At 42.9% G+C, this 18,777-nt stretch overlaps 1 protein-coding gene across 1 annotated transcript in view; it reads right to left on the bottom strand.

Annotated features, from left to right (window-relative positions):
* FMN2 (formin 2) overlaps positions 1-18,777 on the bottom strand; it is a 280,120-nt gene that overhangs the window by 39,242 nt on the left and 222,101 nt on the right. Inside the window, exons 12-13 of the mRNA XM_072141131.1 lie at positions 4,669-4,728; positions 3,929-4,049 (exon numbers count right to left, since the gene is read on the bottom strand). Coding sequence (XP_071997232.1) covers positions 3,929-4,049; positions 4,669-4,728 — 181 coding nt within the window. The remainder of the gene's footprint in view (positions 1-3,928; positions 4,050-4,668; positions 4,729-18,777) is intronic.

Genomic DNA, 18,777 nt, shown 5'->3' on the forward strand with positions numbered 1-18,777 from the left:
CTAGCTGAAAAGTAGATTTTAGTAATTTCAGTTAGTGATTTTATGATGATTTATTCATGTGAACATCTATCTATGCACATGTTCATCTGATACATTTTGGTGGTGTAAAGCAAATTATTTTTATGTTTGTAGCACATTTTTTGCCATTACATGAAATGTTTATGCATTTTTTTCTAACATTCGTTCGAGACGAACTTTTCCCGATGCTCGAGTGCTCGTCTCGAATAACGAGCCCCACTGAAGTCAATGGGAGACCCGAGCATTTTTTTAATAAAACAGAACATTAAAAGAACAGTGCAAAAAAAAAATATTCCAGATGTTTCCAGATGTTTTACTTGTAAGAACACATTGAAATAACACTATTCTTCACTTAGCGGAAGAAAAGCGCGAACACCTGCAAAGTTAGGAGATGTGCACGAACATCTGGAATGTGAAGAATATTGTTCATTCAATGTGTTCTGCACTTAAATGGTCCTGTGTTCACTGTTTTTAATGTTTTAACTCTATTCTTCACATTCATGTGCAAGAATAGAATTAAAACATTAAAAACAGTGAACACAGGACCATTTAAGTGCAGAACACATTGAAAGAACACTATTCTTCACATTCCAGGTGTTCGTGCACATCTCCTAACTTAGCCGGAGACACGCGCGAACACCTGCAAAGTGAAGAATAGTGTTAGTTCAATGTGTTCTTACAAGTAAAACATCTGGAAACAATAAAAATACTTTTATTCAATTTATTTTATTAATTTACTGCTCGATCTAGAGCCGGCGAGATACTCGCTCATCTCTAATAAAGATGCCTTTGTCTATGAACTGCTTTAAGGGGTTTTCCCACCAAGCAAGGTAGGCCCTATCAGATAAGATGAGATAAGTGGAGCAGATGTCCTATTGAGCTGATGAATATTGTCAAAAGCATGGCTGTCTGCTCCATTACTGTCAGGGAATGACGAGGGGTCTGACGGAAGTAGGTATGACCCCTCGTAATCTGTGGGGGTCACATCACTGAGACCCCCACCGTTCCGGAAGTTAGGCCTTATCTTGTGGATAGGGCCTAACTTGCTTGGTGGGAAAACCCCTTTAATGCAATTTTGCAAATGGGACAGGTATCTGCTTTAAGATAAGATATGGGTTTAGCACAAATCTTTATGCAGTAATTTCAGTTTAATTTTAACCCCTTCCCGCCGCAGCCCTTTTCCGTTTTTGCGTTTTCATTTTTCACTCCCCACATTTAAAAATCTGTAACTTTATTTTTCTATGTACAGAGCTGTGTGATGGCTTATTTTCTGCATAACAAATTACACTTCAAAATGGTGGTATTTAATATTCCATGCCGTGTACTGGGATGCGGGAAAAAAATTCCAAATGCAGTGAAATTGGTAAAAAAACACATTTGTGCCGTATTCTTGTGGGCTTGGATTTTACGGATTTCACTGTGCACCCCAAATGACATGTCTACTTTATTCTTTGGGTCGGTACGATTACGGGGATACCAAATTTGTTTAGGTTTTATAATGTTTTCATACATTAAAAAAAATTAAAACCTCCTAAATTAAAACATACATTTAAAAAAATTAAAAAATTTTTGGGGATTTTGCCATCTTCTGGCGCTAATAATTTTTTCATACTTTGGTGTACGGAGCTGTGGGTGGTGCCGTTTTTTGCGGATTTTGATGACGTTTACAATGTTATCATTTTTCGGTCTGTACAACCTTTTAATCACTTTTTATAGAATTTTAAAAAATTTTTTAAATGGCAAACAGTGCCATTTTCGACTTTGGGCGCAATTTTCCGTTACGGGGTTAAACGCAGTGAAAAACCGTTATCATATTTTGATAGATCGGGCATTTTCAGACGCGGCGATACCTAATGTGTTTATGATTTTTACTGTTTATTTATATTTATAGCAGTTCTAGGGAAAGGGTGGCAAACCTATGGCACAGGTGCCAGAGGCGGCACTCAGAGCCCTTTCTGTGGGCACCCAGGCCATCACCAGAAAGGGCGCCAGGTATCTTCCTGCAGTCCCAGACAGCCCAGGACTTGATGTGCACAGAGGTGTTTTATATATTTTAAAGTGACAGCTCTACCTAGGACTATTTTCTGCTTTATTGGTGTCCTCAGGGTGCCGGTATCAATGAAAACTGTGACAGAGAAGGGAGTATAAATCACAAATTAAATTTCTGTGTTGGCACTTTGCGATAAATAAGCGGGTCTTTGTTGTAGTTTGTGCACTTGGCCTCTAAAAGGTTTGCCATCACTGCCCTAGGGTACTTTAACCCTATGGTGTCTGTACGATCCTATCATATACTGCCATACTACAGTATGGCAGTATATGGGGATTTTACTACTCATACATTACAATGTGCTGATAGCACATTGAAGCAATGTAACCCTCTCCATGTACCGGGACCCGACATGTGACGTGCTATTATGTAACATGTCGGGAAGGGGTTAAGTCAAGATTGTCAAAATTGCTCTGGCCAATAATGCAACAAAATTTCCAGAAACGTCTAGCAGGGAAAGGGTTAAAAAATACAATGTTAATGCAGTGGTTGCATACACACGATGGGCCAGATTTATTACTAGTGAGGCAAAAAATTCGCCTCACTAATGTGCAGCGGGTGCCATTCATGAAATTCATGCACCACATTAATTTTTTCTGGTGCACTCAGTTCATGAGTGCCATATTTCTGTTGGACTTGGTAACATAAATGTGGCGGCTGATGTAAATACACACTGGAACAACCCTTTCTGTGCACAGTATTGTGTTGCAGGGTGCTTAATGCATCCACAACACAATACTAGAGCAAACACTTCATAAATAGCTGTGCACCGGTTTGCACATGTATTTATGTGCAGTTTACATGAGAGACTTCATAGTACTACTGAGCCAATGAGTTTGCACTGTGTTTAGAAACTCAAGTGGCGAGGCCTCATTAAAAGACATGCGATCGACTCAGAAGTTTCGTCGGCAATGAATTTTGAAACACAATATAATTTAAATGGAAGGGGCTTGTGCAATATGTGAATGCTGCCAATGCTTTAACTGACGCTTGTTTTCAGCTTAATGACTCGATTTTTAGAATCTGACATGCGTAATGATAATTGAAGTTTAAAGGACTGGTTAGCACAACCCAATGCAATATCAAATAGCCTTGTGCAACAAAAATAAGCATGAAAGGACAAAGCAGAAAGCGATGCACAAAAGCGGCTCATACATAAATACTCAAAATGTACACCAAAAATTACTCAATTTATTGATATCAAAGACAAACAAAAAACCATACAAAGACATCTAAAACCATTTAAAACAAATAATGTACATAGAATGACTTATGTGGAGATCCCGGTCTGGGTAAACCACAACTAACCTCTAATCCAGACAAAGGATACTGTCTAAACAACTCTACCCATGATAAATTGTATGAAAAATATAATATGTATTACATATACCCTAACCAACAAAATTACAGGTAATGGGCGATGGAAGGCCCCAAAATCATCCTGCAATGATGATGAAACAAACCTATAAAGTGCAAAGTGCTACAAATGAGACAACTGTCAAAACCCCCTAGTGTGTGAACCAATGTAAGTTTTCAATATGAAGTGCAAGGTGCAAATAGCAGAGGGGGGGGGGGGATAAAGGTGCTGATAAGTAATCCTATGAAATCAGGGTTGAGATCTTACGGCATGTGATAGATTGTAGAGAAAAATCCTGTAAGGTTGGTAGAGCAATGGGAAATGAGGTGGGATGCGAGGTGAACACAAATAATGATAATTGGTTATAACATTAACGCTTTTACATATCCAGGTGATTTTGAGATTGTTTTATTGAGAAACATTGTACTTCATGTTAGTTGTAAAATTTAAGAGATAAGGTTTGTGTTTTGCATCAATAAGATAGATAGAAAGAGATAATGACGTACCAAGCACATCTTTCTTTAACTTACGAAGATCTTTCACAAAGTCTTCAAATTTCATTTGAGAAGTTTGAAACAGATCCTGAGGCTCTGGCAAAATGAAGGGGCTTTCTTCCTTACCAGAATTCTGAAAGTTAAGAGAATGTATCAGCTTTTAGAGTCAACTGAATGTTTTTTTCTTTCTTAAAATTTAATGCATTTTATGTATTTACCATGGACATATACAGTTTGTTAAACAGAAACTGAACTCATAAAAAGTCACTTCCTGAATTCATACTTGGTAAGAGCATCAAGGTACAAAGCAAAAATATATCATATGCTCTCTCTGAGGTTTCTATATTTTTGCTCTGTAGCCTAACATGGAATTAAAGAAATTATATACAACATATACTCTAAAATGTATAACAAGTCAATGGTCACCAACAACCTACTTAAGTAGGGGAGTATGCATCCAAAATCCCAAAAAATGAATACTTAATGGGAAATGAGAAGCTCAATTACGGTACTCAAATATCTTATAATGGCAATTGAGCTGAGAACTCAGTCTAGCAAATTGACTCATTATTTATCATAGCAACATTTGACTCCTTCCAGCAAGAAATTATACAGATTCTTTACCCCCACTGGAGTATAAAAATAGCAAACACTGATTAAGGGGATTTTCTGGATATCCTGATTATCCTTAAACGTGAGGTTTGTAAAATAGTCCAAAAGTAGATAAAAAGTATATTGTCATGCAAACTTACATCGTCAAAGTGGCGTAAGTAGTATGAAACAATGTATGAAAGCAAGTTCCTGCTGTTATCCTAAGGAAAAAAGAAACATTTTATTAAAAAATAAATATTTCATACATGCTGTACTTAAAGGACGTCTACCACCAGGATCAAGGATTTGATAATGACCTTCGGCTTCTTCTCCCCACTGCACCATCTTCTTTTCATGGCAGCTCCCCGCCTTGCGCACACACAACCTCACATGGTGTCACAGTGTGTGCACCCGCAGTGCGCTGCCATGAAGAGAAGACAGAGCCACAGGGAGAAGAAGCAAAAAGGTGAGTATCGAGTTATTTTTTTTAAATGGGGCTCTCCAGTAGATATACCATTAAAAATGGGGCTCTCTAGTGGACATTTAATTACAGGGGGATCTGTAGTGGATATTTCCTTAAAGGAGGGCTCTGCAGTGAACATTTCATTAAAGTGGGATCTGCAGTGGATATTTCGTTAAAGGGGGCACTGCAGTGGATATTTCGTTAAAGAGGCACTCTGCAGTGGACATATCATTTAACCCCTTACCGACATGTGACGTAATAGTACGTCACATGTCGGGTCCCGGTACATGGAGAGGGCTCGCGGGCCGAGCCCTCTCCATAGCCAGTAAGTCTTTGCTGCATATTGCAGTAAAGGCTTACCGGTAACACCCGCGATCGGTGCCGGCACCGCGGGCGCCGCCATCTTTCCCGTGGATCGTCCCTCCCCGTGACGTCACTTCGGGTTAACCCATTCATTACAATGTGCTGTCAGCACATTGTAATGTATGAGTAGTAAAATCCCCATATACTGCCATACTGTAGTATGGCAGTATATGATAGGATCATACAGACACCCTATGGTTAAAGTACCCTAGGGAGTCTGAAAAATAGTAAAAATAAAAATAAAAAAAAAGTTAAAATAAAAAAATTATAATAAAAAAATCTAAAAATTAAAATCACCCCCCTTTCCCTAGAATTGATATAAATATAAATAAACAGTAAAAATCATAAACACATTAGGTATTGCCGCTTCCTAAAATGCCCGATCTATCAAAATATGATAACGGTTTTTCACCGCGTTTAACCCCGTAACGGAAAATCACGCCCAAAGTCGAAAATGGCACTTTTTTGCCATTTAAAAAAAAATTTAAATTATATAAAAAGTGATCAAAAGGTCATACAGTCCTAAAAATGATAACAATGTAAACGTCATCAAAATCCGCAAAAAACGACACCACCCACAGCTCCGTACACCAAAGTATGAAAAAGTTATTAGCGCCAGAAGATGGCAAAATCCCCCCCAAAAAATTTGTACAGGAGGTTTTAATTTTTTTAAATGTATGAAAACATTATAAAACCTATACAAATTTGGTATCCCCGTAATCGTACCAACCCAAAGAATAAAGTAGACATGTAGAGATGAGCGAGCACTAAAATGCTCGGGTACTCGTTATTCGAGACGAACTTTTCCCGATGCTCGAGTGCTCGTTTCGTGTAACGAGCCCCATTGAAGTCAATGGGAGACTCGAGCATTTTTCAAGGGGACCAAGGCTCTGCACAGGGAAGCTTGGCCAAACACCTGGGAACCTCAGAAAAGGATGGAAACACCACGGAAATGGACAGGAAACAGCAGGGGCAGCATGCATGGATGCCTCTGAGTCTGCTTAAATGCACCATTATGCCAAAATTATGGGCAACAGCATGGCCATGACAGAGTGACAGAATGAAGCTAGATAGCATCTAAAACATCCAATAATTGACCCTGACACTATAGGGGATGGCATGCAGAGGCAGCGGCAGCAGCGGAAGGCTAGAGAGTGGCATGGCGACATACCCTAAATGGACTCAGGCTTCAAACCAATGGGTAGCAGAGAGGAACCAAAGGAGGTGAGCAAGAAGCGCTCAAATAATATCGGTACATGATAAAAGTTTGCCAGTATATTTTGTGGATTACACAGCAGGGTGGCGACAAAGGTAACATGGAAGCCATGAAAACAATCCAAAATTCTGCCTGACACAGCTCGTTTGATAAGGGGACGATGTATGGAGGCAGAGAACTAGTAGTAGATTAAAGGTGCTGCAGTTAAAACTATGTTAGTTGTTTCTTGGCATGGAGCTGGCGCTCCGCTGCCAGGCGAGCTTTCGCCAATCCAAGCCCCTGTCTCTAGGCTACTCCCCAAACAGCACTTCTAAGAACCTTTTGTATAAGATCAAGTGTAGTAGCGTTCTTATAAGTTTAGGATATGGCGGGTGAGGGGAATGTAAACATCTGCGCAAGAAGCGCTGAAATAATATCCGTAAATGGTAAAAGTTTGCCAGTATATTTTGTGGATTACACAGCAGGGTGGCGACAAAGTTAACAAGTTTGTTGTGGAAGCCATGAAAACAACCCAAAATTCTGCCTGACACAGCACGTTTGATAAGGCGGGCATGTATGGAGGCAGTGAACTAGTAGTAGATTAAAGGTGCTGCAGTTAAAACTATGTTAGTTGTTTCTTGGCATGGAGCTGGCGCTCCGCTGCCAGGCGAGCTTTCGCCAATCCAAGCCCCTGTCTCTAGGCTACTCCCCAAACAGCACTTCTAAGAACCTTTTGTATAAGATCAAGTGTAGTAGCGTTCTTATAAGTTTAGGATATGGCGGGTGAGGGGAATGTAAACATCTGCGCAAGAAGCGCTGAAATAATATCCGTAAATGGTAAAAGTTTGCCAGTATATTTTGTGGATTACACAGCAGGGTGGCGACAAAGTTAACAAGTTTGTTGTGGAAGCCATGAAAACAACCCAAAATTCTGCCTGACACAGCACGGTTGATAAGGCGGGCATGTATGGAGGCAGTGAACTAGTAGTAGATTAAAGGTGCTGCAGTTAAAACTATGTTAGTTGTTTCTTGGCATGGAGCTGGCGCTCCGCTGCCAGGCGAGCTTTCGCCAATCCAAGCCCCTGTCTCTAGGCTACTCCCCAAACAGCACTTCTAAGAACCTTTTGTATAAGATCAAGTGTAGTAGCGTTCTTATAAGTTTAGGATATGGCGGGTGAGGGGAATGTAAACATCTGCGCAAGAAGCGCTGAAATAATATCCGTAAATGGTAAAAGTTTGCCAGTATATTTTGTGGATTACACAGCAGGGTGGCGACAAAGTTAACAAGTTTGTTGTGGAAGCCATGAAAACAACCCAAAATTCTGCCTGACACAGCACGTTTGATAAGGCGGGCATGTATGGAGGCAGTGAACTAGTAGTAGATTAAAGGTGCTGCAGTTAAAACTATGTTAGTTGTTTCTTGGCATGGAGCTGGCGCTCCGCTGCCAGGCGAGCTTTCGCCAATCCAAGCCCCTGTCTCTAGGCTACTCCCCAAACAGCACTTCTAAGAACCTTTTGTATAAGATCAAGTGTAGTAGCGTTCTTATAAGTTTGGGATATGGCGGGTGAGGGGAATGTAAACAGATGCGCAAGAAGCGCTGAAATAATATCCGTAAATGGTAAAAGTTTGCCAGTGTATTTTGTGGATAACACAGCAGGGTGGCGACAAAGTTAACAACTTTGATGTGGAATCCATGAAAACAACCCAAATTTCGGCCTGACAAACCTCGTTTGATAAAGGGACGATGTATGGAGGCAGCTATATGGACGACTTTTGGAGGTAGCAATGGAGACAACGTGTGGAGGCTGCTATGGAGACAATTCAATTTGGATAGTTCCTGTATGTGGCAGTCCAAAAAATTTTTCAAACCAGAGGAGCAGGTAGGTGGCCCTCCAGAAAAATGGAATAGATTGAGTGCCTGTATGTGGCAGTCCAAAAAAGTTTTTAAACCAGAGGAGCAGGTAGGTGGCCCTCCAGAAAAATGGAATAGATTGAGTGCCTGTATGTGGCAGTCCAAAAAAGTTTTTAAACCAGAGGAGCAGGTAGGTGGCCCTCCAGAAAAATGGAATAGATTGAGTGCCTGTATGTGGCAGTCCAAAAAAGTTTTTAAACCAGAGGAGCAGGTAGGTGGCCCTCCAGAAAAATGGAATAGATTGAGTGCCTGTATGTGGCAGTCCAAAAAGTTTTCAAACCAGAGGAGCAGGTAGGTGGCCCTCCAGAAAAATGGAATAGATTGAGTGCCTGTATGTGGCAGTCCAAAAAATTTTTCAAACCAGAGGAGCAGGTAGGTGGAGCTCCAGAAAAATTGAATAGATTGAGTGCCTGTATGTGGCACTCCCAAAAATTGTTTAAAACAGAGGACCGGGTCGGTGGCCCTCCAGAAAAATTAAATGCATAAAGTACTATAGGTAGAGCCAGTGGGCCCTGTCAAAAAATAGCCAGTTTCCTCTGCTTTACTGTACAAAGAGCAGGAGAAGGAGGAAAATGAGGAGGAGGAGGAGGAGTGGATAAATTATTCAGGTTGAGCTTCCTTCACCTGCTGGAGATTGGAAATTAGGAGAAATCCATGCTTTATTCATCTTGATAAGCGTCAGCCTGTCAGCGCTGTCAGTCGACAGGCGTGTACGCTTATCGGTGATGATGCCACCAGCTGCACTGAAAACCCGCTCGGACAAGACGCTAGCGGCAGGGCAGGCAAGAACCTCCAAGGCGTACAGCGCCAGTTCGTGCCACATGTCCAGCTTTGAAACCCAGTAGTTGTAGGGAGCTGTGTGATCATTTAGGACGATGGTATGGTCAGCTACGTACTCCCTCACCATCTTTCTGTAAAGATCAGCCCTACTCTGCCGAGACTGGGGACAGGTGACAGTGTCTTGCTGGGGTGACATAAAGCTGGCAAAAGCCTTGTAAAGCGTACCCTTGCCAGTGCTGGACAAGCTGCCTGCTCGCCTACTCTCCCTCGCTACTTGTCCCGCAGAACTACGGACTCTGCCGCTAGCGCTGTCAGAAGGGAAATACTGTTTCAGCTTGTGCACCAGGGCCTGCTGGTATTCATGCATTCTCACACTCCTTTCCTCTCCAGGGATGAGAGTGGAAAGATTTTGCTTGTACCGTGGTTCCAGGAGAGTGAACACCCAGTAATCGGTGCTGGAATAAATTCTTTGAACGCGAGGGTCACGGGATAGGCAGCCTAGCATGAAATCTGCCATATGCGCCAGAGTACCAACGCGTAAGAATTCGCTCCCCTCACTGGCCTGACTGTCCATTTCCTCCTCCTCCAACTCCTCCAATTCCTCTTCTTCTGCCCATACACGCTCAACAGTGAAGGACTCAACAATGGTCCCCTCTTGTGTCTCGCCAACATTCTCCTCCTCTTCCTCCTCATCCTCCTCCACCTCCACCTCCTCCGATATGCGCTGAGAAACAGACCTAAGGGTGCTTTGGCTATCAACAAGGGAATCTTCTTCCCCCGTCTCTTGTGAGGAGCGCAAAGCTTCCGACTTCATGCTGACCAGAGAGTTTTTCAACAGGCCAAGCAGCGGGATGGTGAGGCTGATGATGGCGGCATCGCCACTGACCATCTGTGTTGACTCCTCAAAGTTACTCAGCACCTGACAGATATCAGACATCCACGTCCACTCCTCATTGTAGACTTGAGGAAGCTGACTGACCTGACTACCAGTTCTGGTGGAAGTTGACATCTGGCAGTCTACAATCGCTCGGCGCTGCTGGTAAACTCTGGATAACATGGTCAGTGTTGAATTCCACCTCGTGGGCACGTCGCACAACAGTCGGTGAGCGGGCAGTTGGAGGCGGCGCTGCGCTGCCCTGAGAGTGGCAGCATCTGTGCTGGACTTCCTGAAATGCGCACAGATGCGGCGCACCTTCGTGAGCAAATCAGACAGATTGGGGTATGTCATGAGGAAACGCTGAACTATCAGATTTAACACATGGGCCAGGCATGGCACATGTGTCAGTCTGCCGAGTTGCAGAGCCGCCACCAGGTTACGGCCGTTGTCACACACAACCATGCCTGGCTTCAGGTTCAGCGGTGCCAGCCACAGATCAGTCTGCGCCGTGATGCCCTGTAATAGTTCTTGGGCGGTGTGCCTTTTATCGCCTAGGCTCAGCAGTTTGAGCACCGCCTGCTGTCGCTTAGCGACGGCAATGCTGCTGTGCCTAGAGCTACCGACTGATGGCGCCATGCCCACGGATGGTCGTTCGGAGGAGGAGGTGGAGGAGGGGTGGGAGGAGGAGGAGGCATAGTAGGCCTGAAACACCTGGACCGAGGTAGGCCCCGCAATCCTCGGCGTCGGCAGTATATGACCAGCCGCAGGGTCACACTCGGTCCCAGCCTCCACCAAGTTAACCCAATGTGCCGTCAGAGATATATAGTGGCCCTGCCCGGCAGCACTCGTCCACGTGTCCGTGGTCAGGTGGACCTTGTCAGAAACGGCGTTGGTCAGGGCACGGATTATGTTGTCTGACACGTGCTGGTGCAGGGCTGGGACGGCACATCGGGAAAAGTAGTGGCGGCTGGGGACCGAATACCGAGGGGCGGCCGCCGCCATGAGGCTGCGAAAGGCCTCGGTCTCTACTAGCCTATAGGGCAGCATCTCCAGGCTTAGCAATCTGGAGATGTGCACATTAAGGGCTTGGGCGTGCGGGTGGGTTGCACTATATTTGCGTTTCCGCTCCAGCGTCTGGGGTATGGAGAGCTGAACGCTGGTGGATGCTGTGGAGGATCGTGGAGGCGACAATGGGGTTTTTGTGGCAGGGTCCTGGGCAGGGGGCTGACTATCAGCTGACACAGGGGAAGGAGCAGTGGTGTGCACGGCCGGAGGTGAACGCGCTTGTTGCCACTGAGTGGGGTGTTTAGCATTCATATGCCTGCGCATACTGGTGGTAGTTAAGCTAGTAGTGGTGGAACCCCTGCTGATCCTGGTTTGGCAAATGTGGCACCACAGTCCGTCGGTCATCCGGTGTTTCCTTAAAGAACCTCCAGACTTCTGAAAATCTAGCCCTCGCTGCAGGAGCCCTTGCCACGGGAGCTTCACTAGTTGACACATTTGGCGCTGATGCACCAGCTCTGGCCCTGCCTCTCCGTCTGGCCCCACCACTGCCTCTTCCAACCTGTTCTGGTCGAGGACTCTCCTCCGTCTCAGAAGCACTGTGGTCACCCGGCCTCTCAACCCAGCTTGGGTCTGTCACCTCATCATCCTCCGATCCCTCAGTCTGCTCCCCCCTCGGACTTCCTGCCCCGACAACAACTTCCCCACTGTCTGACAACCGTGTCTCCTCATCGTCGGACACCTCTTTACACACTTCTTCCAGTACGTCAACAAGGTCATCATCACCCACAGACTGCGACTGGTGGAAAACCTGGGCATCGGAAAATTGCTCATCAGCAACCGGACAAGTGGTTTGTGACTGTGGGAATGGTCCAGAAAACAGTTCCTCAGAGTATGCCGGTTCAAATGGCAAATTTTGCTGGGAGGGGGCAGACTGGGGGGGAGGAGGCTGAGGTGCAGGAGCTGGAGGAGTGCCGATTTCGGTGACATGGGTGGACTGCGTGGAAGACTGACTGGTGGACAAATTGCTCGAAGCATTGTCGGCAATCCACGACATCACCTGTTCGCACTGTTCTGGCCTCAACAGTGCTCTACCACGATTCCCAGTAACTTCAGACATGAACCTAGGGAGTGTAGCTCTGCGGCGTTCCCCTGCTCCCTCATAAGCAGGTGGTGTCTCACCCCGCCCAGGACCACGGCCTCTGACCCCTGCAGTAGTTGGACGCCCACGTCCCCGCCCTCGTCCTCTACCCCTAGCCCTCGGGTTAAACATTTTGAAAATGAGAGTTATAACTTGAATTTTTTTTTTAACTTTTTTTTTTTTGTTTTGTTTTTTTTTTTGTGTTTTTTAGTTTTTAAAACCAAACGATGCTATCCTATTGCTATGGCTATTTTATAGCCAAGTATGAAAGCACACTGCTATGCCAGATGAGATGACGCTGAGTTATGAAAAAAATAAACGTAAAATAAAAAAGGAAATGGCAGACTGTGCCTAATTGAAATACAACCCCGGGCCCTAATAAATTTTCCCACTTCGGTCTTTGCGATGGATATGTGCGTCACTAAAACACAGTGGTCGCAAGTCTGACTCCAAATTGCTCACAATTTACTAGTAGATGCACTGCAACAACTACAGCCACCAGCAGATCAACCAGAAATCAAATATATATAACGCTACTGTAGGCGTAATTAAGCCGTTTGTATTCTCCTATGGCTATTTTCTAGCCAAGTATTACAGCACACTACTATGCCAGATGAGATGACGCTGAGTTATGAAAAAAATAAACGTAAAATAAAAAAGGAAATGGCAGACTGTGCCTAATTGAAATACAACCCCGGGCCCTAATAAATTTTCCCACTTCGGTCTTTGCGATGGATATGTGCGTCACTAAAACACAGTGGTCGCAAGTCTGACTCCAAATTGCTCACAATTTACTAGTAGATGCACTGCAACAACTACAGCCACCAGCAGATCAACCAGAAATCAAATATATATAACGCTACTGTAGGCGTAATTAAGCCGTTTGTATTCTCCTATGGCTATTTTCTAGCCAAGTATTACAGCACACTACTATGCCAGATGAGATGACGCTGAGTTATGAAAAAAATAAACGTAAAATAAAAAAGGAAATGGCAGACTGTGCCTAATTGAAATACAACCCCGGGCCCTAATAAATTTTCCCACTTCGGTCTTTGCGATGGATATGTGCGTCACTAAAACACAGTGGTCGCAAGTCTGACTCCAAATTGCTCACAATTTACTAGTAGATGCACTGCAACAACTACAGCCACCAGCAGATCAACCAGAAATCAAATATATATAACGCTACTGTAGGTGTAATTAAGCCGTTTGTATTCTCCTATGGCTATTTTCTAGCCAAGTATTACAGCACACTACTATGCCAGATGAGATGACGCTGAGTTATGAAAAAAATAAACGTAAAATAAAAAAGGAAATGGCAGACTGTGCCTAATTGAAATACAACCCCGGGCCCTAATAAATTTTCCCACTTCGGTCTTTGCGATGGATATGTGCGTCACTAAGCGCAAAACACAGTGGTCGCAAGTCTGACTCCAAATTGCTCACAATTTACTAGTAGATGCACTGCAACAACTACAGCCACCAGCAGATCAACCAGAAATCAAATATATATAACGCTACTGTAGGCGTAATTAAGCCGTTTGTATTCTCCTATGGCTATTTTCTAGCCAAGTATTACAGCACACTACTATGCCAGATGAGATGACGCTGAGTTATGAAAAAAATAAACGTAAAATAAAAAAGGAAATGGCAGACTGTGCCTAATTGAAATACAACCCCGGGCCCTAATAAATTTTCCCACTTCGGTCTTTGCGATGGATATGTGCGTCACTAAAACACAGTGGTCGCAAGTCTGACTCCAAATTGCTCACAATTTACTAGTAGATGCACTGCAACAACTACAGCCACCAGCAGATCAACCAGAAATCAAATATATATAACGCTACTGTAGGCGTAATTAAGCCGTTTGTATTCTCCTATGGCTATTTTCTAGCCAAGTATTACAGCACACTACTATGCCAGATGAGATGACGCTGAGTTATGAAAAAAATAAACGTAAAATAAAAAAGGAAATGGCAGACTGTGCCTAATTGAAATACAACCCCGGGCCCTAATAAATTTTCCCACTTCGGTCTTTGCGATGGATATGTGCGTCACTAAAACACAGTGGTCGCAAGTCTGACTCCAAATTGCTCACAATTTACTAGTAGATGCACTGCAACAACTACAGCCACCAGCAGATCAACCAGAAATCAAATATATATAACGCTACTGTAGGCGTAATTAAGGCGTTTGTATTCTCCTATGGCTATTTTCTAGCCAAGTATTACAGCACACTACTATGCAAGATGAGATGACACTGAGTTATTAAAACAATAAACGTAAACTAAAAAGAAACTGGCAGACTGTGCCTAATTCTACTCAAACCCCTAATAAATTTTCCCACTTTGGTGTTTGAGGTGGATATGTGTGTCACTAAGAGCTAAACACAACGGTAGCAAGTCCCCCTGCAAATTCCTCACAATATGGTACTAGCTGCAAATAATAAAAAAAAAAAATTAGAACGTTATTGTAGCCCTAAGAAGGGCTGTTGGGTTCTTTTAGAATCACTCCTGCCTAACAGTAAGCTAATAGAACACCCTAACGCTTTCCCTGACCAGCAGCAGCTCTCTCCCTAGCGGCATCCAGACAGAGAATGATCCGAGCAGCGCGGGCAGCGGCTAGTCTATCCCAGGGTCACCTGATCTGGCCAGCCAACCACTGCTATCTACGTGTAAGGGTACCACGTCATGCTGGGTGGAGTGCAGAGTCTCCTGGCTTGTGATTGGCTCTGTTTCTGGCCGCCAAAAAGCAAAATGGCAGGAGCTGCCATTTTCTCGAGCGGGCGAAATACTCGTCCGAGCAACGAGCAGTTACGAGTACGCTAATGCTCGATTGAGCATCAAGCTCGGACGAGTATGTTCGCTCATCTCTATAGACATGTCATTTGGGGTGCACAGTGAAATCCGTAAAATCCAAGCCCACAAGAATACGGCACAAATGCGTTTTTTTTACCAATTTCACTGCATTTGGAATTTTTTTCCCGCTTCCCGGTACACGGCATGGAATATTAAATACCACCATTTTGAAATTTGTTACGCAGAAAATAAGCCATCACACAGCTCTGTACATGGAAAAATAAAAAAGTTACAGATTTTTGAATGTGGGGAGTGAAAAATGAAAACGCAATGCACATTTAGTAAAGGGGGCTTTGCCGTGTACATTTCATTAAAGATGGGCTGTAAAGTGGACATATAATTTAAAGGGGCTTTGCAGTGGACATCTAATTAAAGGGAGGATCTGCAGTGGATTTTTAATTAAAGTGGGTTTTGCAGTGGACATTTTATAAAAGGGGGCTCTGTAGGGGACATTTCATTAAAGGGGGCTCTGTTCTGGACATTTCATTAAAGAGTAGTTTTCTCTGGACATTTCTTTAGTGAGGGGCGGCTGCTGGACATTTCATTATTGAGCAGAGGCTGCTGGGCATTGGCAATGGAACTGCTCACTGTGAGGAAAAAAATAGATTAATTTACAATCACTTATAAAAGCTTAGTAGATGTTCAAAATGAACTCAATGAAGATGTTCTGTCTGGTAAATTAAAGCTATTTGACCAAGAAGACCGGTCCAGCTGGAATAATATAAGATTCTTTGGAATTTCTGAAACAAATTTAATGAATATCTAAGTGATATTTTTACCTTACACCGTCTACCTAAAACCAAGAATCTCCCGCACATGGAAATGTGCTAGCTAGACTCCACTTCTTCCATTTTGAAGAGGAAGTGATAATGGTTGCCAGAAATGCTAAAGATCCCCCTAAAAATTATTTTCTATATCACTTTTCAACGACCTATCTGCTTCAACCCTAAAATGCAGAGAGAGTTTGTTCCACTTACCCAAGCTCTTAGAGATAGGGGCACTCAATACAAATGGGGCTTCCCAGTTGTTAAAGTACAACTCTAAAGTATAAAAACCTTTGCCTAGCTCTGGCCAAAGCCAAAATAAGCAATTATCTAATTTACACTCATTTGCTTTCTAAATATGTTGGTTGCCATAGGAATTCATAGCTAGAGTAGAGTGGGTGGGTGTTGTTCGGAGGGGTTACTAGCAGATGCACGCTTATGAACAGTAGCAGGAGAATATCAGTGCTGGCAGCATGTAAAAATCTCCAGAACCTGCAATGATGTCATAAGCATGTGACTAATCACATGCTTCAGGTTATCCAATTAGATACCAGAAATGGTGTGTAGCAGAGCTGTTTGTGTTTCAAAGTGTATTTATGAAAGTTTGAATGCACAAATAAAGACGGAGCTCAGGCTCCACATCAGTTCAAATGCGTAGCATCAGATCCTGCACACACAGCCGGGGCCAGGATGAGGGGTTGGCAGGGGTAGGCGATGGCCTAGGACGCTTCCTCTTTTCTCTTCCTCTGGATGGCGCGATTGAAACTGCTATGGAAAAAGATCACATCCTATCTTAGAGATAGGGACACTCAATACAGATGCGGATTCCAAGTTGTTAAAGTACAACTGTAAAGTATAAAAACCTTTGTCTAGCTCTGGCCAAAGCCAGAAAAAAAAAGTTATCTAATTTACACATAGCATTGTTTCGCCCTTGGAGGCATTTTTGAAAATGCTGTATGTAAAATGGCTGATAGACTATACGGGCCTAGAACTGCCGACTCAAGTCTCGTATTAGAGAAGTGTTCGGTTTGCAATACCCAATCTCTGAGGTGTCTGCTAAGACACACTAAGTTGTGATCCTTGATGTCTGGGAGGTTCAAGCTTTCCCCAGTTTTATCTAAGGATAGTTTTGCTAGGGAAATGCGTGCTCTTCTACCCTGCCATAAGAATTTTACGAATGATTTAAGAAGTCTTCCAATATCTCGGCTTTTTAACAATAGTGGGAGCGTCTGCAGAGGTTATAGGAGTTTAGAAAAGCTCATCATTTTTATGAGATGTATACGTCCCATTAGATTTAGGGGTAGGCCTTCCCATCTTTCTAACTCACTAATTATCTTTCAAGGGGTCATAGTTTAGTGTATAAAGTGACCCCGGTGTCTTTCCCACTTTTATTCCTAGGTATTTAATCCCTTAACGCTGAAGCCACTTTTCACCTTACTAACACAGCCCATTTTTTAAAATCTGACATGAGTCTGTTTAAGTGGTTATAACTTTGGAACGCTTTAACATATCCAGTTAATTTTTAGAATGATTTTTTGTGACACATTGTACTTCATGTTGGTTGAGCAATATGTTTAATATTTATTTATGAAATAAACTGAAATTTGACGAAAATTTTGAAAAAAACAATGTTTTCCAAATTCAAAATGTTCTACTTTTTGGAAAGTTGGTCAAATCACTAAAATAACTTGATAACTAACATTTTCCATATGTCTGCTTTAACTTGGCATCATTTTTCAAACATCTTTTCCTTTATTTGGAATGTTATGAGGCTTATAACTTTAGGTGCAATTTTTCAGATTTTCACGAAAATCATCAAAACCTGCTTTTGGAGGGTCAATTTAGTAAGAAGTGACTTTATAAGGCCCACATGACAGAAAATCCCCACTAATGACACCATTTTAGAAACTACACCCCTCAAAATATTCAAAACATCCTTTGGGGATTTTGTTAACCCTATGAGCGTTTTATGAGGGTGAAAAATAAATGAAAGTGAAATTACAGGAATATTTATCTTACAATATATTTATTGAACACTAAAATTTTCACCTTCACAATGGGTTAAAAAGAAAAATGTATTTTACAATGTTTAGTGCAATTCCTCCTGAGTATGCCAATACCCATTTTGTCACGGTGCCCTGCGGTACGGGCAGAGGGGGGCACTTGGAAGGGAAAGAGCGTTGTTTTGTTTTTGGAGGACAAATTTGGCTGAAAACGTTTTCATGTGTCAGGATGCATTTGGAAAGCCATAATGGTACCAAAACAGAGGAAAGCCCCAACAAGAGACACCAAATTGGAAAGTACACCCCTTGGAGAGTTTAGCATAAGAATGAAAAAAAAAAAAAAATGTGTACTACTATTTCTCCCGAGTGTAAAATTGCCCCACACATGAAAGTAAAATGTTGTATGGCTAGTGAAGCTCAGAAGGGAAAGAGGGGCATTGGCCTTTTAGAAGCCACATTTGACAGACATCCTTTACATGTGTCCGGATGCATTTAGAGAGCCGTAATGGTACCAAAAGAGAGGGGAACCCCAACAAGTGTCACCATTTTGGAAAGCACACCCCTTTGAGAATTTAGCATGGTGTAATATGTGTTTTGTCCGTAAGAGGTTTGATTTAATTAGGACCTAAAAAGGAAAAAGGTGAAAATTTTCCTACAAAGGTCATTTTACCCCTAATTTTTGTTACATTGGAACAGAACATGAAAATTGTACAGCACATCTGTACAATGTACATGGCCAGCTCCTTTTTTACCATTTCTTTGTTTTCCGTAGGGTGCTGTACAGTGTCAGCACCTGATCTGACAGATCAAACCCACCCATGTATTTATTGTGGCTTGGGGGCAGCGGTTGAGGTACCTCATACAGGGGTGAGTGTGCTAGAGTTCCCACGAATTGTTGTCAGAACAAGGAT

Source organism: Engystomops pustulosus, chromosome 3 (genome assembly GCF_040894005.1).
Source record: "Engystomops pustulosus chromosome 3, aEngPut4.maternal, whole genome shotgun sequence".
NCBI lineage: Eukaryota > Metazoa > Chordata > Amphibia > Anura > Leptodactylidae > Engystomops > Engystomops pustulosus.